At 41.3% G+C, this 22768-nt stretch overlaps 1 protein-coding gene across 1 annotated transcript in view; it reads left to right on the top strand.

Moving 5' to 3' along the window:
* MYO10 (myosin X) overlaps positions 1–22768 on the top strand; it is a 147191-nt gene that overhangs the window by 14416 nt on the left and 110007 nt on the right. Inside the window, exon 2 of the mRNA XM_072328984.1 lies at positions 13952–14050. Within this exon, the coding sequence (XP_072185085.1) occupies positions 13952–14050 (99 nt within the window). The remainder of the gene's footprint in view (positions 1–13951; positions 14051–22768) is intronic.

Raw genomic sequence — 22768 nt, 5'->3', positions numbered from 1 at the left:
ACTAAAGGGAAGGGTGTCTTCTGTATTCTGTAACTCTGTTGAAGAGGTGATTTGGTAGTTGTGGGTAAGGGTAATTACATGCCATCCTGTGTATTTCAGGCACCAGATGGTATCGTGAAAGCTGCTGTTAGTAGAAAAAGAGTAGTCTTAACTTAAAGACATTGTGTGGAAAACTTGTTTGAAGAGGAACAGGACGTTGCCCCCTCCTTGAAGTGAGCAGGAAGAAGTGATGTTATATTATACATTGTTCTTTATTGTGTATAGTACAAGTAGTAATTAAGTTTTACAGGACATGTTCAACATCTGTGGTGCAGTATTGGCTGTATTATTCACACATCTGTCTCAAGAATAGAAGGCGTGAACGTGTATGCTGTTAGAATGAATCATTAGCTGTGTGCTCTTGATTGAATATTGGAGACTGAGCTTGCTGGGAAAAAAAAAAGAAAACAGAAACAGGTTTTAAAAAATTATTTTTGTGGCAGAAGGACCAGTGGATGTAATCACGTATTTTATTTCTGTTAACGTGTCCATAAATTATCTTTAGGTAAAATAAGTAAATAATTAAATACAGTATTATCTGAGGGACAGACTTGGGCAATATATGTATTAAGGAACCAGGCAAACAAAAAAGACCACCTAGCTTTTTGCAAGTTGGCTGAATTTGTGTATTACCTCTGAAAATCAGGTGCATTTATGGGATGAGTCCCAATGTGATCTTAAGGAATTAAAACTAAGTGCATATTGTCTGCATGCTTTTAGCTCTAGGTGCAGATTCTGTGTACAAAGAGAGTCCTATGTGAACATGGGAGGGAATTTAACTCCTAGAAGAAAACTTCAGATAAACATGCTGTCATGATAATATAGACAGAAGTTCTGATGGTCATATTTGAGCATGAACATGCTGTTGGCTATTCAGAGATGAAAGGGAGCTTAAAATGTGACCCAAATAATATTTTAATAATATTTTATAGGTGCTCTGTTTAAGATCTTAACTAAGTGATAAATGCAGTTTCAGTGTTCAGCTGTGTTTGTCATATGCATGAGTAGGTAGAATTGTGATGAAAATACAGTCACTTCTTGAAAAGAGAGACAAGTTGATACCTGAAATGTCAGGGAAGCTATAGGAAAAGCAGTCAGCCTGTGAGTAAGAGGGAAGGTGATGTCATGTGAATTCTATGATGGGATTTGGGTGGTTTCACTGTGGGCTCTCTCCAAGACTTACAGCCTTCAACAAGTTAATGAATCTGTTTTCACCATGGTTCTCTCGTTGCATAAGACAGCTGCAAGATTTTCCATTTCCAGCATCTGTTTTTAAGCTCCTTGGGGAGGGAGATGTATTGCAATAAGGTGCTGGCCCTCATGCTGGTGTGAGACAAAGTAGCGGTATTGCCAATGTGACCATCACCATTCCTCTCTGCAGAAACAGTAGCTCTTAGAAGTTTCTTATATGAATCGTTTTACTCTTTCTGACAAATGCAGTTCTGAGTATCAGCTCTTTGTTTTCCAAATATATATGTGCTGCAAATAAAGTCTGATCTATCACCTGAAGGTGAAGTGGCCAAGTTCTTGTTATTTCCTTGGTGAAGGAGCGGGCACGTAGACCTTGGGGTTTGTATTGTAGTTGTTTCTGATGTGCACGTGAAACCTGTGTAGAACACCAAGGTCTCAAAAGTTATTTCCTTATAGATGAGGATATCTTTGTTCCTCCCCATAGAATAAAGTATTTTATGTGCTGCTTATGGGGCTAAAGGCAGCACGTGCTGTAAGCATGAAGTTTTTCTTCCATTTCATATTATTTATGACTTCTTTGTAAAACAAAGTGGTTGTATTTGAAGCCAAATATTTCTGATTGGCCACTGAAAGAAGGTAGTATGGATCTGGCAGTGGAGGAACAACACTGCTACTGCAACATCTATTTGCTATAAAGTGGAAGTGGCTTTTCATGATTCCTGTTGTCACAGCATTAAACATCACTGCAGGGGCTTCAGATGGAGCAGAACTGTCATGCAGGGTTGGATTTTCTCGTAATAATGTACAAGATGCATCTCAGATGTTCGGCTCTGAGATTAATAGCAACAGGCTGGTTTTGGTTTTTTTTAAGAATAAAAGTACATTTTTGGCTGAAGCAATCTGAGTAATTAGAATCATGTTTCAGGAGGGTTTTTAATGGCACTGCTGTCCAGTATGGACAGGCATCCCACCGGGTAACCAGGTTGGAGCATTTTTCCAAAATGAGGTCTGGGTTTAAGAAGAGCTCATTCACATGTGTGTATCCCAGTCACATCAGTTGAAGTTCTGTACATGCTCATTTGACTAAAGAGACTTACTTCAATCTTATTCTGTTCTACAGTAATTTACCCATATACATTTCACAGTTGCACGCTTCATCATTTATGGATAAGTTGTTTTTCAGCAGTACTTAAATAATTTCATTTTACATAACTTTGTCTAATCTATTGAAAAGAAAAACTAAGTGGCTATTTTGTTGACTTACATGTGTAATAACTGTAAGCAATGAGAATTAATTTATTACTAGTATGAAAAATAGCAAAAGATATTGACAGTGTTTACGCAAATGCAGAAAATAATATTTGTTTTAGACTCACTCTTTAGTGCCATAAAAATCTGACTGTAAGTGTGTAAGATTAAATATGTTTTAATAGCACTGTGTCAGGCAGCTGTGGAAAATTCCCAGTTTGAGTTTCGATACTATGAAGTCCATACACCTTAGGGTGCCTTTTTTTTAAGAGAAGACACTTGTGTGGGCTGTTGAGAATCACTAATACTGCATTTTGAGTATTACACTTGCGTTTTAATTTAGGTACCCAGATAATTTTACTTAAGTTTACCGTGCGGTCAACTTATTTATAAATAACTTTAAGCAACGTCCTTGTCGTGGCAAGTTTATAAAGTCTTCCCTGGTTTCACAGACCAGGAAACTGCAGCCTACTGTCGGAGCTGGATGTTTGTGGACTTGTCTGGGTTGACTCTTATGAATGAACTGGCTGACTTAATGCATCGCCAACTAAAATAAATTGCTATGTGAAAGGTTCACACTCTGGACTACATACACTTTCAGTGCTAGGTAGTGGAAAAATCACAGATCTCCGGGCTCTGGGGACAACAAAGATGACTTGTGAAAGTCTGCAGTGAGGGTTGTTGCATTGTAGCTTCCAACTTGCCTTTTGGGCAGTGAGATGAGGGTGTGAAGAACTGAGCTGTGTAAGCCTACTGAAGCACTTCCCTTACAGAACAAAAGCATGTCTTTGTCAGACTTGAAGTTGTTGCATCTTGCTATGTATGTTACCCCCATGGAAAGGGATCTGGGGTTTCTAGTTAGCAGCAAATTGATTCTGAGGCAGTAGCATGCCTTGGCAGCCGAAAGAGCCAACCATACCCTCATGTGCAGCAGGCCCAACACTGCCAGCAGGGTGGGGAGAGGGGTTGTCCCCTCTGATCGGTGCTGTGCGACCTCACCTCCAGTGCTGTGTGCAGGGTGGGTGCCACAGTATAGGTAGGGCATAAAACTATAGAGAGTGTCCAAAAGAGGGCTATGAAGATGGCGAAAAGTCTAGAGAGCAAGGTGTGTGAGGAGTGGCTGAGGCCCCTGCATTTGTGCTGAGCAGAGGAGCTGAGGGAAGGCTCTCAAGAGGAGAGCAGAGGGGCAGCGCTGAGCTCTGCTCTGTGTGACAGTGATAGGGCATGGAGCTGTGTCTGGGGAGGGAGGGGCAGCTGGGGGTCAAGGAGAATTTTTTCACCAGTGGGTGGTGGGCATGGCCCCAAGTGTTGGAGTTGCAGGAGTGTTTGGACAGTGCTCTCAGATATAGGGTTTGAATTTTGTGTGGTGCTGTATGGAGCTGGGAGTTGGACTCAGTCATCCTCATGTGTCCTTTCTAATTCAGAATTTGCTTTGATTCTGTGTTTCTGTGATTCTGTGGTTGCCTGTCTGTTGCCTAACAGGGGTCTGTGGTAGTCCAAGGCATTAGATACTTTTCTAAAATAGAATGTCTGGAAGATGGGGTGGCCACAGTGGAAAGAAATGCCTGTTGCTTGGCATGTTTTCACCAGGAGCACAACCTCTGCATGTCCATGCATACTTGGCTCTCCACAAAGATCTTTGCATGCAAGTACATTTCACACTCTGAGGTCTCAGCTGTCACTGCATTATTTTCACCAGCCTTGACATCTGTTGGAGTTTGCTTTTGAATATTTCTGTTTAAAAGCAGCTGCACTCTTGCCTCATCTTTCTCTGGTCTCATGTCTATCCCTCTAATCCAGGCAGTGCAGCTTCACACAGCCTTTGTTTTTGGGCACTGCCAGGCTGGGAGTGGTGTGAGTGCTGGCGACAGCGGTAGGTTATTGCGTGAAAGAAACAGGATCTTCTCCTTGGAATTAGACCAAAATAGTGAGATTAGTGTCAAGGCCTGAGTTGGTCACATAGGAAACAACACACTCTGATTTTTAGTGTGATCCAGAAGTGGGGAAAATTCTCTACTGCAGGGATGTTCTATTTCTTGTTGAGCTCTGGGGAGAGCTTTTGTGTAAGGAGCCCGGGTGATGCAGCTCTGGAACAAGTAAAATGTAATTAGCTGTTTGACTGAGAAGGTCCTTTTCTGTTTGTGAGGTGTTCAGCTGCTCAGTCCAATTTCTATTATGCACTTAGGAAATAGCAGTCTGGAACACTTTCAGCCCAGATGCATTTGCTTGACTCATTGTTCATCTCAGGATAAAGTCCCATTTTGCTAGGTATTAATGCTTCAAATCGCTTCTGTTTGGTTAAGGTCTCCTAATTGCTTTGTAGTTTAGTTTCAGATTAAATCTTCCATCAGCCTGCAACATGAAGCAATGTATACACATTAAACTATAGAAACAGCTGCTCTTTGTTGATGCTTTTTATAATTGGTTGAAGTATATATATATATATATATATTCTTATATATATATTTGTGTGTGTGTGTGTGTGTATATTCTTGCAACAGCTACCAGCTTGTGTAAACATGCATTGAGAAATTGCAATCGGCACCAGAGTGATGCAGGAAACATTCATTCCTGTTGTTAAAAGTAAATAAATAAATGAATAAAATAGAAAAGGATGAGGAGCGTGAATGCGTCAAATCTCTAGGTGTGCCTGCATGTAAGGAAATGTTCCACACCTTGTTGAAAGCTGGAGTGCAGATTTGGAGCTTCTTTGAAAAGATGCTCTGAGCCAAAAGGGAAGGTGTGGTGGTGTACATCCTAGGAACTTGCAGGCTGTTTTCATATATCCTGCCTTGGGGGTTTCTCTATAGATAGGTATGTGAAGTGCTATGGCATTACAAAGTTCAAGTCAGCATGCAGCGTGGAAGTATCAATGGTAGCAGAAGGGTTTGGGGTTTTCTGTGCATTGATATAAATACCTGCTCCCTTTCTGTTTGGTGGAGTTTGTTGTTTTTGTTGTTCATTTTGTTTTGGAAAGCTGTTCCCTTCTGGCAGCTTACTAGTGCAAAAATTAAAAAGGAGTCAGTTTTTCTTATATGTAATTTCTATGAAAATGGAAGGAAAAAATGCCTTGCTCTGTAGGTGCTTCACTTTGCATTGTCACAACTGCTACAAAAAATAATCAAAGTACATGCTAATAAGAGTAGGATTACTGGAAGCTAACGTATCTGGTCAGAGTGAATGAGTGGACTAAGCAAAAACTGGAGATTGCTTTTCAGGGGGCTGTGACCTTGAGGGGCTGGATATAATGAATGCAGTGTTTCAGGCTGCCTTTTTACCTTGCAACTACTGCATGCCATTGGTATTTATCAGCATGGGTGAGGCTCTGCAGTGGAAAGCTTCCCAAAGCATCATCTCACCTCTGAGAAAAGCTGATAAAATACAAAACAGAAGCACTCCTGCAGGATCAGTATATTTATTTGAACTTAATGGCTAACTTTATCTAAAATATGTGTTGTTGCTGTATGATCCTTTGGTACGGACTCCCAGGGTTTTTGCTAAGCTTCACTTTCTGTGTTTGTTCACGTGCGTATAAAGTACCAACAGCATGCTTTGGTGCCACATAACCTCTGGGAATGCTGGGGTTACCCCTGATTTTTAGGCTTAAGCCAATGAACAGGAGGGAGGGCATGGTCAGAGCTGTTACTGACAGACGGGTCTTCTGCCTGATCTGGGCAAGTCTGTAACGCCATACCCCAAAGATGTCTACGAGGTAGGTTGAACAAACACATCTCCTTTTGAGGAAAAGTTGAGAGGTGTGGGGCCATTTCCCCATCAGAAGGCTGAGAGGGCATCTTACCAATGCTTATAAAGAGTCAGGTGAGTGGGACTACGTTCTTTTTGGTGGTACCCAGGAAGACTACAGGGAGCAATAGGCATGAACTAGAACACAGAAAAGAAAGTTCCATCTGAACTTGAGGAATAACTTCTTTACTTTGAGAGTGGAACAGCACTGTAACAGGCTGCCCACAGCACTTGTGGATTATCCTCTGAAGATACTCAGAACCCACCTGGATGCTTTCTTGTATAACTTACTCCAGGAAACCTGCTTTAGTAGGAGGTTGGGATCTCCAGAGATCCCTTCTAACCTCTATGATTTTGTGATACTGTGATAATGTATACCCTTACTGCTGTGACAGGTGTTCGCTTCTGTCCTGTTTTTGAAGTTCCCAGTATCCTTCCAGCAAACATTCTTCTACCTTTTTCTGTAGAACTGTTGCCCATGCTACGTAGGAGGACTTAATTAGAAAGGTGTTTTCTGTAAGCAGAAAACGTCTCTTTTGCTGTACAGCAGTGAACTTCTGGAAGTTGGAGGGCAAAAGATGCTCAGTATCATGTGCCATAAAAAGCACAAGTATCTTGAGTTACCTCTGAAGAAGGAAGAGATGCTGTACTGCTTTGATTATGTGTCCTTCAGTAAAGTGTTGTGAGGTGTCTTCCATGAGGCTTCCTGCATGTAAAAAGCCAACCTGTTGTGGCTGATACTCCCTGGTATAGCAACAATGTGAGCTCCCTGGTGGGCACCATCCACAGATGACTGCATCTGCAAAGCATGAGCAGCCAGCTGCTGGCATGCACATTTCTGTTCTGAGTGCATGGGAATATGCCTGTGCTCTGCCTTTTAATAATAACAAATGCTATTATTTTTTGCTTAATTGGTTGTGTTTTCATCAGGTGATCTCCAGACAGGCTATTTGCAGTTGCTAAGTGATTGTTGTGGTTTGCAGCATACAAATTAGAGTGGGAAGCTGCTAACATGAGCCTTGCAGCTGTAGGCTTCAGGGGCAGGATCTGCTTTTTCTGTGCTTGCCTAGTGTGCAGAGATGGGGAGGAAGGGCATGGAGGGGTATAGGGCTGCCCTCCCTTCCTCAGGATGTACATGTGTTGCTCTGGTGAGGGATCATCCTGTGTTCTAAGCCTGCTTGTGAAAGCTTGGCACAACAGCTGGGCTCTGAGTGTAGAAATGTGCACAGATTTTAAGATTCCTTTTGAATTAATTAATTTTTAAGAATTTTAAGGTGGTTATATCCTGTGTATGTAGCACTGATTCCCAGCTGCCTCCAAGTGTTTCATAAACTGCTGGACTTGTCATTGTCATGGTGCAAGTGATAACATCTACCTGGGTTTCCAAAGTCAGCCTCAGCTCTTCTGCTTCCAGCTCACTGAAGCCAGTTGTTGCAGTCTAGAAAACAGCATTTTTCTAGCTGGGTGTAGGTAGGGCAAATGCTTATTTTTCATCCATCACATGTACTTGGAGGTGACTAGGCTGCAGGCTGTTGGACTTGATATGGTGAAAAGTTATTTTTCCTGGATTCAAATCATTGCCTCTGACATATTACAGTGGGTACCGAAAGGGTCAAGTGGGTGGTGAGCTCAGGCAAATGTTACTGGGTGAGACATTGCAGTTAGGGGCTGCGGGACCTGAGCTTTGTCTACAAAGCTTGGGGCAGCCCAGACCTGCCAAGCACTGATAGCTGAGGCCTTGCTGGGATTTGTTCCCTAGCCTGAGTTCAGCAAGCTGGGTGGAAATCTGAAAGGTGAGGGTGATATTGTGTTTAGGAGGTGTGGCTGAACAGGCCCAATAGGATGGCCTCATTTACCAGCTGTTCAGTGTTGTCCAGACTTTTTAAGATTAATTTTAATGATATTGTGAGGATATAACATATTTCATGTTTAGGAACCAAATAAGGGAAAGCAAATTACATACTCGTCTTCTTTTTAAGACAACAGCATATATCCTGAGAGGTCTGTCATTTATCTGTTACTGCCCTCTATTCTACCGTGAATGGTGATGGAAAAGTTTACGGTGGCCCCAAGCTCTTTTCTTCTGTGTTGCTTACATCTGTCTTCCCTTTGTCACCAACAACTGCCACCTCTTTTAGTTCACTTGCCATCCTTCTGAATGACTTATCTTCCTTACTGAGTTCTAACAGTTCACCTTCTGTCCCCTCCCAAGCTAAGATGGGGTGCAGAGTACTGGAGGCAATGTTGTGTTCAGGACCATCCATTCTGCTGAGGATTTACAGAGGGACTTGAAACTGCGTATCTGCTAGGGAAAAGTTGCTGTATGTGTTCCTTTCTTCCCAGGTGTCACGTTTTTGTGCTTTTATTAATAATTGGCATGTTGTAATTGGAGCACTACTTCTTAATTTTGGTGTTGATCAGAAATGCCACTGACTCAACTGCCTAGAAGATGCTCTTCCTTTTTACCTCAACTCTCAGGCACAAGAAAGAGATGTCCCCTAGCAGCCTTCCCACCCTGCCTGGGAATGATGGTGATGGAGGCATTTTAAATTCTCATGCTGTATTTTTGCAGCCACAATCCCATGGTGGTAGACAGTACTGAAAGCACAAAGAAACCAACCAACCAAAAACCAAAATAGTATTAAAGGTGATGCTTTAAGCTTTCTTATTAGAATCATTATTCAAACTGTAGCAATAATATTGGCTTTTGCAAAGACTTGATGGTATTTAACTGCTGGATTTTCTTCTTCCACTATGATAAAGCTCTTGTCTCCTGCTTGACGTCCTCAGGAGCTGACAACCACATCTTCAGAGCTTTGTGAATGAACTTTGTTGCTTTTTGGCTTTTCATCTAGTGATGTGTGTATTCAAGCTAAGCAGCAGAAGGTGGGGCGGAGCATGCTTGTCCACCTGTGTGTATGAAGGTTAATCTCCGCTTTGTCTGTGTAGAGAATAACTGGAAACTGTTGTTGTGTTCTGTTTGGATTCAAAGGCCTGGGGATGGTAAAAATGTATTCCAGTTTGTTGTCAAGTCAGTAACATTAACAGTATCTGTTTTAATCCAGTTACTTTTAAAGTGGCACGTTATTGCTGGTGTTGCACTGTCTCCAGTTACTGAAACAGAAGGAGGTGGATTCTGTTCAAGGTTAATCAACAGCTGCTGCGCAGACCTCAGGAACTGAAGGGCTGCTGCTTTGATCTGTTGTGGGGGATGGAGAGGTAACAGAAACACTGAGCTTTCAGGAGATTTTGTTCTGCACGAAACTATCCTCCTACACTGACCTTATATCCCCTGGAAACTTCTTTATGGCTTTGTTCTGCTTTAAAACAGTAAAGCAAAGCAGTATGGCCTAGGAGGCAGAGCTAAATTCATTGAGGGGAAGGTGCTGGTAGCTTATTCCTCTTCTCTGTGAGGAAATTGCAGTAAGTACCTTCAGTGTTTTGAAAGATGAATTTTATTCCATTCAGCTGTGTTCAGTATTTGCTAGGATTTAAGTGTGTAGTCATTTTGGTAGTTAAGTTTGAGATACAGGAATTTAGATTAAATGCTCAAATATGTTCCAGAAGTGTGCTTTCTCTCATTCTCTGCAGAGATAGGATTCCAGTAGTGCTTCTCCAGCACTTCTTCCAGCCCTTTTTCCACACTTTATAGTGGGAGGCAGAATGTTTGAAGAGTGAGAGAACTTACTAGAGGAGTTATCTTAAAGTGACTTGTGAAATATTCATTTGTTTCTGTTTCTCGGGGTGTGTGGCAGCAGTGTGCACAGATTTCAGTACTAATTCTGGTATTTCAGCCACCCCTGAAATCCAGTGTTGGGGAATCCTTTTGTTGGTTAGCCTGGGAAACCTGAACTGGGAAAAGTGGACACTGCAGAGAAGGAGATGTAGATCAAGAGCAGTATTCTGAATCACACATTCATATGCTGGACAAAAGGTCATGTTTGTTTCTTTGGGTTTTCATATGCAAGAACAGATCTGGTTTTCTGTTTGGGAAGCTGAATGCTTCATCGTGGGTTGAGGTTGGTAAGAGAGATCCTACTTACAGTGAACTTTGACTTAGCCAGTGAATAGCCTGGCCAGCCACGCACTCAGCATATTAGGATTTTGGGGTGCAATGAAGGGCAAGTTTTCAGAATTAACAGAGTTCATTAATACCAAATTAGTAAAGTTATTTTTTTGTCAAGGTTTTTTTTTCTTGCTGTGGCCCTCCTAGGGATTGGATATGTATTTGTAAACAGGAGGAATGAAGATAAATGTGATCTCAGTTATCTTCCACATTAAAAAACAATGTCTAGCTTGACCTAGTTAATAACATCTCTTCCTGCTTCTTAGAATTCAGGTTTGAAGCCAACTGAAGGGAAGGTTGTCTAAATATGTTTTGATTGTTGTTCCATTGCTTTGTGGAGACTTAACAGCAAATGCTTTTTGAATGGAGATGTGACAATAACTTAAACTCATTCTTCTTAATTTAAAGCTGTTTTAACATCTGTGAATCTATTCTGTTGATGGGTGAACTGGATTTTATACTATAACTTGTGAATGAGTAGCATTTTGTCTTGGATGAGAGTAGTTATTAGGCAGTATATCCCTGTTCATCTGTATATGTGTATACTCACTACATTTATATACTTACAGCAGTTCTGTGGCTGTTCATGCTATTGTACAACCTGTTGGTTCCATCTCCAGTGGGTGCAGAAGTTCTGGCCTGGAAGTCATTCCTCGCTCCTACTCAGAGGCTACTAGGCCTCTGGTTCTGAGAAGTGTCAGCACTTTATTTCACTGAATCCTTTTCTGTTACCTGTTTTTGTCAAGTAAAGTCAAAGTGAAAACACAGACATGTTTCAGAGGTGTTGACACGTTCCTAAAAGACACTGCAGGGAGATTGCAGGCATTTTGAGCCACTTGTCCCTTGCACTTGGTCAGGAATCGTGAAATGAAAGTGTATCTGAATTCTGTGATCAAAGTTTGGAAATGTTTTTTTAAATCTGGAGACTCTGTTGTATGCTAAGTCTTGCCTGTAAATTAACAGCTTATGAGGATCTTGTTCTCGAGATTGTCACTTGCCTTTAGCAAATGTGCTTCTGAGGGACTGTAGCACAGTTGCAGAGCTAGCTGGTCCTGGAAGGCAACTGTAACTTCCTACTGAATCTTTTGCCAAGACTTTTATTTTCCGTCTCCCAGACTGGGAGGTCCCACAGTCCGTCTTGCAACAACACAGACCTTTTATTGTTGAGCTACCTCAGCACAGCACAGGTTGTATTTGCATTTCAGATGCCCCAGGCTCTGCAAACTGCATTGTTCCAGCCTCTCTGAATAGTGGCCATTGACCCCTAACAATGTACATTTGTTTAAATCAAACCTTTCCATACTTGCTTATTTTAGGGGTAGGCCAGCCAAGTGAATGCTTCTGTTCAGGCCCCTGTGTTGGCTTCAGAGCCAGAAAATTGCAGAATTCATTATTTAATTTCACTATGGAAAACACTGTCCTGCTAATGAGACGCTATTTTGAATGCTGAGGTTTTGGCAAATATTGTTGTGGTTTAATGTTTATAAGCTTTTTCATTGCCCTTGAAAGCATAAACTTCGTATTACTTGAAATCAGAGAATTTGGCAAATAATAAACCAGCTGAAAAATGGGATATTGGTTGTCCTGAAGCGCTTTTGGGCAAATAGGATTACTGTGGCATATTTGTGTGTTTAGGTGGGTCATACTCAGAGGTGGAGACAGACTGGTAGGGATGCTGGAAGCCCAGCAGCAGGCCACTGAAACCTTCCTCTGCTAGCTGGGAGGTCACGGCCTATGCTGCCTCAGGAGTGTTAATGTGGGTGTATGTGTAGGTGAAACAATGGGGCTGAAGACGTACGGGGAAGGGAGGAGTGCCCTTCAGGTTGGAGATGGCACTGCTGGGGATGCTTTAGTGGTTTACCAAAGTTAGCATGAGAGAAGAGACTTTTGTTCTCTGCCCTGGCAGCTGCGACAGATGCTGCTTGGTGCTGAAGATCACAGTACCATTTAGGTTGGAAAAGACCTGTAAGATCATAGAATCCAACCATCACCTCATGCTACAAGTCCACCACTAAAACATGTACCTAGCTACCACATCCACGTTCCTCTAAAATGCCTCTGCAGACAGTGACTCCACCACCTCCCTGGGCAGCCTGTTCACCACTCCTGAGGTACATGTAGGACCCTTCTGTTAATTGGCTCTGCCAGGGAAACCAGAGAGCAAAGCCTCCTCACAGAGCAAGGTGCCTGCTGGCCCTCAGGCTCCTATACCTGAGTGAGTATACAGTGAGGGCACTGGGGAACGTGCCCTTTGGTGCCTCAGTTTTGCTATAAACCTGGAAACTATCTGGTTCAAGGTTTTGGAGGTAAAATGGCAAACAAATTCAGTTTGCCAAATGGCAGAGTGGGAGGAAATATCGCAGATGCTCTTATTTGATTTTCTATGTGACTGAGCTCTTGCCATAAAGAGAAACCCAGCAGCAAAAGCTTTTGTATTCTTTGTGATCATCACTGTTTCTCAGTGCTGATGTTCTCCCAGCATGGAAACAAGAATGATGTTTATTCAACATTATTGTAAGTGTGTACAGCTTGTAATGTGGCTGAACTAAATGGCAGACTCATGAACCATGTAACAGAAATAAACCATACTTGTGATTATTCATTAGGAATCTGCACTCATAACAGCTTTTAAAAGGCTTAAGTCTCATTTCTCTGTACAAATTCAGGCAAAGATGATCTTTGGAGGTTGGCATGCAAGATTAATTATTTGTATTGTTGTTTGTTAGTCTGTACGATCATTATTAAAAAACAAAGTCTCAACCTTCTTATTATCGGGGTACATCCTAGCCCACCTCTATCACACCTTTACCTTTTCTTCTGGAGGGAATTTGTTTGTTCACACTGGGGAGGAGACTCAAAACCTTCTCTTTATATGTAATCCTGAAAGTACTGTATGTCTGATATGGAACCTGCTATCTCTGTGCAGAGAGGAGTTGTATAGTCTGGGTTTGAGGTTCAGACCACTGAGGTGCTGCAGCTGAGTATCTTTGGGTGTTTCTCCTTGAGGATTGCAAATAGCTGGTTTAAAAACTAAAATAGTCTGTGCCTGCCCTGTCTTGATTTTGATAGCTCGCTGGTTGTGCCTGTGTTGCCTCTTTGGATCTAGAAACCAAATGCTATTTCTTTGTAGCTTTGCTTGTTGGTGATTTTATGAAATCCTGAGTTCTTGTGCAGCCATCAGATGACAGAATAAAGGGCAAAGGAGTTAAGAAAAAATGTGTGTGAAAGGTGATGGTGGTGAAGTGCTGTGATCCTAACAGAGGTTGAAAATAAGCAGGTAGCAAGCCTGCTGGCTTTGAGGAGCATCTTTTAAACATCATGTGTAAATTCAAACACTGCTTTGTCATTTTACACGTGCTAACATGAAGCACGTGACTCACTGAGTGAGCTCCTGCTGTTCATGCTGGTATTTAGGCACTTCTATTTAAAAAAGCAAACAAACAAAAGTACTTCAGTGTAGTTCTCCTCTGTTTACTGTTTCAGTAGAAGATGCCAAGTAGTTACTGAAAGATTATATTCTTTCTCTCACTTGCTTATTTGGATTTTATTTTTACATGCTCTCCTTTTATTTAATAGGTATTTTGAAAAAACAAAAAATGCTGAGTGAAATTCTTTCTTCAGTTTTCAGTTATGCCATTGTAACTTTATTTTGTTTTATTTTAGGGGTCTCGAGTCTGGTTGCGAGAAAATAATCAGCATTATCCAAGTACTGTTCATTCCTGTGCAGAAGGAGTCGTCGTGTTCAGGACTGACTATGGCCAGGTATGGGCATTGTTCATGTTTGCTTTTACTGCTTTCTGGAAGAGAAACTGTTCTCCTTAATGGGGAGGACACAGGGGAATGTAAAAGTTTAAGGATTGTGAATGACTTAACATGGAACTTTGGTTTTAAGAGCTCTTTCCATTGCGTATCTGGTCCTCTGCTATAACCGTGTCTGACAGAACTGAAGGAGGGATGCCAGGTTTGTGAGCTTTCTCAGCACAGGCTTATTTGTTTCTTTATGTGGTGAGTTTGGGTGGCCTTGCCACAGCTGTGCATCTTTACAGTGAGAAACATCATTGTGCCAAGATATGGTGGGAAACAGTGAGGCATACCTCCTACAGCAGCATCAGGGCAGCACGTTTTTGCACCTCCACCAGTCCTTACCACATGAGAACGGTGAGGGAAGGAGACCATTCCTCTGCTCTGCATCTTATGTTTTGTTTTAACTGCTTCCCGGCTGCCAAGCACTCATGCCACCTGCCTTTCTAGAGAAATGGGAATGGATCCAGCAGCTCTGTCCTGTTTGCTCAGGTTACCTCAGCAGTTGCAGGTGGTGTGTGCCTGCTGGATGAGCATATCACTGGCAGCGTCTGGCAGCCAGCTGCTGAAAGAGGTTGATGGACAACTTGTGTGTTTTTTTTAATTTCGTTCATCTCTTCAGCTTGAAGGAGGCAGAACCAGCCCTACTGGTTGCTGACTGCGTGAAAGTGCTCCGCTTCCTCACTCAGTGTCTCCATATATCTATTTATTCTACTCTCCATTAGGCTGCAGTGTATCAGACCTCCCTTCTTAAACGTTTCTTTAAGTAATTTCAGTAGAATTTAAGTTTTACATTAAGACTTGGTTATAAACAGTTACACTGACAGGGAAATTAGCATCAGGAGAATACTGTCTTTAACTGTTGGGGGGATGTATTTTTTTGCCCCCCTCAGTTTTGCTTCCTTATTTATTTGCACTGGATGGAGGTAGCTTCAGGTAGTGAACAAGACTGAGACAAGTTTAATAGGATGGAAAATGTTGTCTTTTCTTGCTGTCTTCATGTAATATTTTTCTGAATGAACAAGATAAAAAGGCATGCCTGTCAGAGCCAGGGAACTCTTTCTTTTTTTGCAAGCTTTTCTGCAAGCAGGAAAGGAACCAGACAGAGTTGCTGAATGTTTTTTTGATGGTCAAGATACAGGGTGAATTGCTTCTATCTGGCAGTGTAGGACAATAAGAAACATGAGACTAATGGGGTCTGAAGCAGAGAAAATGATGTACATGGTAGCAGAGAGGAGGTTATAGTCAAGCACCCATGTCTTGTCATGTGTCTGGTGGCAAAATGTGGTAATGCTTTACAGCTCTAGGGAGGCAGAGAGGTGGAGAGACTGGCTCACAGGGGGTGAGTGAAGAAGATAGGATTGTTAGTCATGTTAGACATCTGGAGGGTGGTCTTGACTGAGGCAGGAGGGTGGATGTTGGAGGAGGTAATTCACAGTGCTATCAAGTGAACAGAAGATAGATGTTGATTAGAGGCATTCCTGACTGGTAGCAGTACTGGGCAGTGTTGGATTAAGATGCTCATCTTCCTGTAAGCTGGTAGACAAGTTGTGAAAGTCACACTGTAGGAAACTGAAAGACCAGCATGGCCTACTTCAGGTCACCAGGTGTCTTGGACTGGTGGCTCACAGGTGTGTGGTACAGGGGAAGCTGTGTGCGAAAGTAGGCTAAGATGAACTGCTAGTTGTAATGCTTCTTAAAAGAAAACAAGAAGACGTTGTTTGTACTGGTGTGTTTTCAGTGGGATGCACATTAAATTGTATGTTTGCTTTTTCAGATTTGGGGATTTGTGTATTTATAATTTACCCTTGATTTGGTCTGCTGAAATTTGAGGCCCAGTGAAGTGTAGATGCTGAGACCATCTCCTCTGTTGTTTGTTTAAAGCTGAATAAAGAAGGATCTGTCATGTTAAGGCATCACAGTTGTATCTTGTTTGCAGAGTAGGAAGATTGCCATCTGTGTTGTTGCAGTAGCATATGCTCCAAGCTATGTGCAGCACTGAGCATTTCATTTAAGGGTAAATCCAATTCAGCCTCTATTAAGAGTGACAAAAGCTCAGGAGAGGCTACCTGTAATTTTTCAGAGTTTTGTAGTTGGACAGATGACTGTGAAGAACATGGCTTTTAGAAGTGTTTTCAGCTTGACAGACCTACTTATGGGAACTGCAGGTAACAGCTCTAAAATTGACAGCTTACTCTGGAGTTTGAACATGCAATGGCAGAGCTAGAATTGGCATCAGAGAGTGGAAAAGTCGCTTGTTGGCAGCTTTGCATATATGTATTATGTGTATTGTGGCCTTTCCATGGTGTTTGTAATGCAGGCTGAAACTTCAGGTAGACATAAGCCACCACTGTAACGTAATCCACCTGATTCCATCTCACCAGAAAAGCCTAATGCTGTAAACATCACAGGAAAGAAACCCAACATTTTTAGTTTGTCTCGCTTGTTTTAAGAGCAGGTGTTAAACTGTGCTGAGGAACAGCTGGGATGTAGGGAACAGCTGTCAGAATCAGTGCGTAACACTTCTGTCACCAGTGGGTCTGAGCTGACTGCGCTCCAGCAAAGGGCAGATCAGCAGTTCTCCGTGTTTATTACTTGAATCTTTTTCAGGACTTATGTTTTCAAAAGTACATTCTGAGTTGAAAGGAGATGTGCTGGCTGGCATCAATGCCAATTAATTCTGTTCCTCCAACTGCTTTCTGATATCCTTTTAGAGTATTTTGCCTGGGCTGCTTGACTACCAACATGCTGCAGAAGGTAGTAACTATGAGAAATATCTTAGGTAATGCCTGACAGTACCTCTAATGGCTTGGTGATCTCCTGCAAGCTGTATTTCATTTTAAAGAAGGAGGCAGGGCAGGTAAGGGAAGGGACTTCAATGATGATGGTTTTCCAAGTGCGGTCAGTGTCTTGATTCCCAGATCATTTTGAGAACTGCAGCTATTGTGGCCAAGTCTAATGACAAACTGATGAAAGTGTTGTGACCTTATCAAAGCATTGCACTGTAGTTAATCTTCTCCTACTCAGTAACTTCTGCTAGGATTTGCAGTACTCACCTTTCAGCTGAGCACGTTGTATGAATCCTCAAGATGGAATTGGCAGGGCAATGAGACTTGGAAGGCAAGTTTTCCAGTTGTGCTGTTTCAGTTCTTTGCTAGCATTAGTTTGCAAAATAATGTGAAAAATCATAGCAAAGTACTTTACTGATTAACTTCTATCCATTTTATTCTGAGTGGTGGAAATAATTTTGCAGCAAAAATATCTGTGGCCTTCAGTTGCATTCTGCAGGGGTGTTGGTTGCAAGTTATACTGGAGAATGCAAATACTGATGTGTAGATTATGGCATACTCTTCAGAGCTTTAACAAGTTGCATATCAGGTTTTGAATCTCTTCTTGATAATCACATGCTAATAGAATTATTCATTGAGCAAGACTAATTATTCTAGTGGTATCTGTGCGTTGAAGTTAAGCGGTTCATTTGTTAATTATTGTTAAAGACTGCTGTGATACTGGTTTCTGCTGCCATCATTCTCTGTGATTCGATGGGCTGGTGGAATATCTTCCACTTTGTAAGTATCTCTTGCTTTCTGTAAGAGAAGAATACTGTAATAATTTGTTGTTCGAGGACAAAACAACCATCCTGCCAATGTTTTGTTCCACTAATGTCTATGAAGGTGAAAAAAGACTGTGCCTCAAGTTTTGGAAATGCTGTGCCTGCGAATGTATCAAGTATGTTAGTGCAGTCTATGAATACCTGGATAAAAAATAAAAACAACAACAAAAGACAACCCTATCTTTCCTTGTGTGTGTGTATATATTTTTAAGATGGTGTTCCAGATACTGCTTCTTGTTTAATCTGTGTCTGTAGTTTTCTTATTTCTAATTTTAGGGCTAAAATGATTTCTTTCTGAAGAATGTATTTACAGTAAAGCAGACATTTCCTCATTGCCATAACATATAAGTTTTTAATGAAGCTGTGTGAGCTTTTAAAGTACTCAAGTGGACTTTAAATAAAGTGCTGAAAGCCCTGCTGTCATTTCTTGCTTTGTCTGGATGACTTGTATGTACATGCTCAGTAGAGCCTCAGTGGTTCTAAAGGGGGAAAAAACTTTCCAGTTTTTGTTACAAATAAAAATCCTATCATTTACCCTTTTATGAAGGAGGACTATATTGTGCTGTTGTATAGATGCTCTAGAAACTATCCCCAGTGATAAGCATAGGTATTAAATACAAAAAGCTTGGGATAAGTGAAACCTATCAGAAGAACTTTTTTGAGTTGTGTGACATTAATGCCAAGAATGTCTTTGTCTCATAATTAGGAGTATTTTTTTTCTTTTCCTCTGTGCATCCAAATGTGTAGGAAAAATAGCATCAACAAGTGTATAAGCAGCATTCCCTTTGCTTGAGGAGTAATTGTGGTTTGTGTAAGGAGCACTGGGTCAAAGACGGTGAATTTTTGGACTTCTCAGAGCAGCACCAAATTGCACACATTCTAAATAACACCACTTTCCTCCAGTGGAAATGTACTATAAATCTACAACATTGTGTGTGTGTGTGTGTGTGTGTGTAGAGAAAATCTGCCACGAAGAAATTCATACATGGGAAGTGAAAGTTCAACTAATTGCTGCCAACTATGTAGAGCCTGACATTGAAATTTAGGAACGCTTAATTGCATACTTGCTTAGTTGACTGAGAGGAACTTTTAAATCAAACATGTTATAAATAGAAGCAGCTGAGCTGTAGTATCCTAAAAATGTAGGTTCTTTAAGAAACAGATGTCAGATTTCACCGCTAGAGATTTTGTCAGTTCAAACAGCTTTCTGTGAACTTGCTTTACAAAGAAGCCCTTCATGGGGTGGTGTTATGTCAGCAAAGGCAGCACTGCTCAGTATCCTCCACTTCAAATAACAGGCACCTGTAAATGGTTTGATCGGCAACAAAGGTATTTTTTCCTGTGTGTCTAACTTAATACGGCTCTTTTTGGGCATTTGTGCGTTGCAGGAAATGGGAGAGTCTACAGATGTTCCTTGTTAAACATGATTCGGGTATGTTTTCTATAGTTTTCACCTCTTTTTTTCCCTTTCCATTTGGCTTTAGGGCTTAGGACAGTTTCTCCTCAGAGAAGTTAAGACTTTGGAATGACTTGGGAATTGTTTGAGCGTTTTAGTTTAGTTTAGTTTTGTTTTTGAGGATTACCTGAGGGGTCAGTAGAGTTCAGTTGAATTTACCTGGTGATTATTTGAAAAAGGGAAAAAAAAAAGAAAAAACAAAAGGAACAAAAGAAAACCACCCCAGAAACCTGCAGGAAAATGGTTAAGCACTTCTCACAAGTACTCTTTTCTTTGCCTTGTGTCCTTTCTCACCCCTACTTGGGACCCTTGAGCTAGTTTTTAGGACTGTGAGTAGTCCTTTTGAACAAGAGTCTTCCGTTCATATTCATGCGGCATGAATGACACCACTGAAGTTACTTGGCTTAAGCTGCTGAAGTCAGTAGGAGTGTTTATCAGTAAGCGCAGTGTTTGGATGCGTAGGTTCATGGGATCAGGCATCTGAGAAGTAAATCCTTCTGGACAAGGATTTTCTTAGTTATCACTGAAAGACGTTGTACTTGCTTCTAGCTCTTCCTTTTGAAGGCTTGACAACATTTCCAAACAGGGTTGTCTGGCTTTTTTCTTTCTCCTTTATTTTTTATTTTTATTTATTTATTTATTTTTAGCATTTCTCTGAATTCAATATCTATCGCCTTTGAAATACACTCTCACAAGGGACCATTTAAAATAAGTCCTTTGTGCTTTTCCTTGTGCATGCAGCCTCTTATAAAAAATACACAAATACATACAGTGGTCTCGGCTGTGTTTAGTGTTAAGTGAATCCATCGCCTTCTGAATCTTACAAAAAGTGTTGTGCTTTTTAATTAGACGGCACTCAGAGTTGCAGCTCCTGTTACTGCACACATTTGAGACAGCAGGTCCCCTGCCTTTAAGCGCAGGGTGAATTCCAAATTCAGCAACTTTAAATCAGGAAATCGGATTCCATCTGTCTAAACATCATAAAGTTCATATTATTCTGTAGTTAGTTATATTTGGCTCAGCTCTAATAATTTGCCTGATTTTTTTTTCTACTATGCTTAAAGAGCCTGATGCTCTGGCTATCTGAATGCTGGCTTCCTAGGTTATTTGGGGGCAGGAAGAGCGTGGTTGCTGTTTCTTAAGGGCTGCGCGTGGGAATTTGGGGTGGTGTGGGGTTAGCCAGACTGCCTCTTGATTCTTTGGGTTTATCTTCTGTGGCTGTTTACATCTTCATGCAGGATGTCAAGGTTAAGCCTCTCCTACAAGCATCTGTCAACACACATGTAAACATGGCTCGTGGCAGATGTGAGGCCAGCCTTGGGGAGGCTGACTACCTCACGTGGCTCCTTCCATCCGTCTGTCCTCCCGACATCCCCACTGATCCAGCAGTGGGGCCTGCCTGACTGCTGAACTGAGCGGCGTCCCTCCCACACATCCTTTCATACCAGGAGCATCCTAGGCTGCAGCTGAAGCCCACAGAGGCATCTTCACCTCCAGGAAGTATTCAGTGCCACTGCAAGGCCTCACAGCCCTGTTTCCTGTGATAGAAATGCTGCCTTGAAATCCTGGACGTTACTTAGAGATGTTTCATCAGTGACTCAAACCAAATCACTCATAAATTGTATATTATTTTTCTGATGTGTCTTATTTATTTATTTATTTTTGGACCCTTTAATTACCAGCTAATTGGAGAAATCGCTACTTTGAGTCTCTTAAATTCTCAAAGATAATGGGGAATCTCTTCCTACTTCAGCACACAAACATTAAAACAACACTGAAGTTAGCAGCAAAGCTTTTTTCCATTGTCAGGAGCTAATTCAACTTGCCTCTTTATCTGCTTTATATCAAAAGCAGCGTCTTTAGACGGCAGCTATTCTCACAGTATTTTTTAAAGGGCAATGGGGAAGTCTCTTTCTGTGTGTGTTTTTGTCTGAACTACTGTGTATTTATTGCATGAAAAAACAGAGCCGGTTATGAAATGTCTTCTGAGATGTGTTGCACATGTGCTGTCCTTACGTTTTTTCCTGTTACTGCCTTTTCTGCCAAAACCACTATCAGTCTGATTAATTCCAGGAAGGGGAAAGTTTTAATCCTGCAGTGAGATACTTTATTTTGAAGGCTGTATAAAGAAAAAAACCAAAAAACTGGCTGCCAGATCAAGCTGATTGGAGTTTTTCTCCAGAATTAACATTCGAGTTACCAGCACATAGCTACTTTTTGTCAGAACTTAGGGAGTTTGAAAGAGAGCAGCCTAGAGGTTTTTAATGCGCACAAGATGAGGGCAGAAAGGCCAAGCAGTGGCCATAAATAACTTGTTTAATGTTGAGTTTTCAAGGGTTTTGTTCTGTGTTTCCTAAACATAATGGGACTGTTTGCTTTAACTAAACTGAAATTAATTCGTTTGGCATTAGTAAGGCTGCTCTTAAGTGCTTTACTAACAATGTAAATTAAAACTCTATGAACAAAAGCATTTATCTTTGCACCGAGTTGCTTTCTGCTTTTATAAGATCTGATTGAGGGCAGTTAATATCCAAGCTGCTGACAAAGGGGTATGTCTTGTGTCCCTATCGCTTGCTGTGGCCACGTCATCAGCTATGGCTACGTATACAGTTAAGATGTCAGTCTGCTCTTTTGCTTTCTGCGTAGAAAATCCAAACCATCTGTGCCTTGTTGGGCTCTTATTGTGCTCTCACTAAAGATAGCAAAACTGCTTTTGTTTCAAGATTAAAGCAGATGTGCACAAGCTGCCATAATAATTTCTTTCGTAAGAGAATGCAATTCAGCTGTTCACAGAGCATGGAAAGAAGTTCAGGCTGCCATGTGCCAAAAAGCAACAAAATCATCAAATCCAGTGCCACGATGAGTAAAGTTTGTCACTTCCGTTTTTGTTGTTGTTGTTATTGAATTCCCATGAATGTGGAACAGATCTTGTCACTCAGTGCTGCTGATGCTTCAGGAACATGTGGTCTGAGTTTCAGCAAACACTGGGGTGGAAGCGCTCAGTTTTGTGTGGTTGACATTTTGTACTTTAGAGTACAGTTGAATGATGGCTGAACACTGAGATTTTTACATGGGAAGGCTTTCACCAATGTATCCATGAACTTACCTCCATGAACTGCTGAGCAAAATCATTAAGTATTTAGGTACTCTTTCCTACTTATTTAAAACAAGGTTTTTGTTTGTTTTTTGTTTTTGTTTTAAAGTCAGAATGCCATTGACAGTGCTTGTTTCTCTAATAACTAGCCTAAAAAAAAAATAAGAATCTAGAAGAAAGTAGAAGCTGAAGGGTCCTTTGTATGTGCTCTGTATACTTTGTGTATGGAGCTACTCTGTGTTAGCTTTGGGACAGCATCCGTTTCTTCTTTATATCATCATCTTGTGCAACATCATTAAATAGCCATTATTCAGTAACATCAATGGGTCAATTTAGGCAAAGAAAAATCTTGTATTATGGAATTTTGAAATAGCAACAAAGTGAAATAAACCATCTGGCAGATATTCATAGTACTGCATTGGTTGCACTGGTGGTCTTGGTGCATGTAGTAGTCAGCATGTGTCATGAAGTGGTAGTAATTACTTTGTAGGGAAGCAGCCAGTGTCCTCTAGCAGG

The sequence above is a fragment of the Excalfactoria chinensis genome, chromosome 2, assembly GCF_039878825.1.
Source record: "Excalfactoria chinensis isolate bCotChi1 chromosome 2, bCotChi1.hap2, whole genome shotgun sequence".
Taxonomy (NCBI): domain Eukaryota; kingdom Metazoa; phylum Chordata; class Aves; order Galliformes; family Phasianidae; genus Excalfactoria; species Excalfactoria chinensis.
Note: the sequence above shows the minus strand (reverse complement) of the source record. Positions and strands in the feature narration are given on the sequence as shown.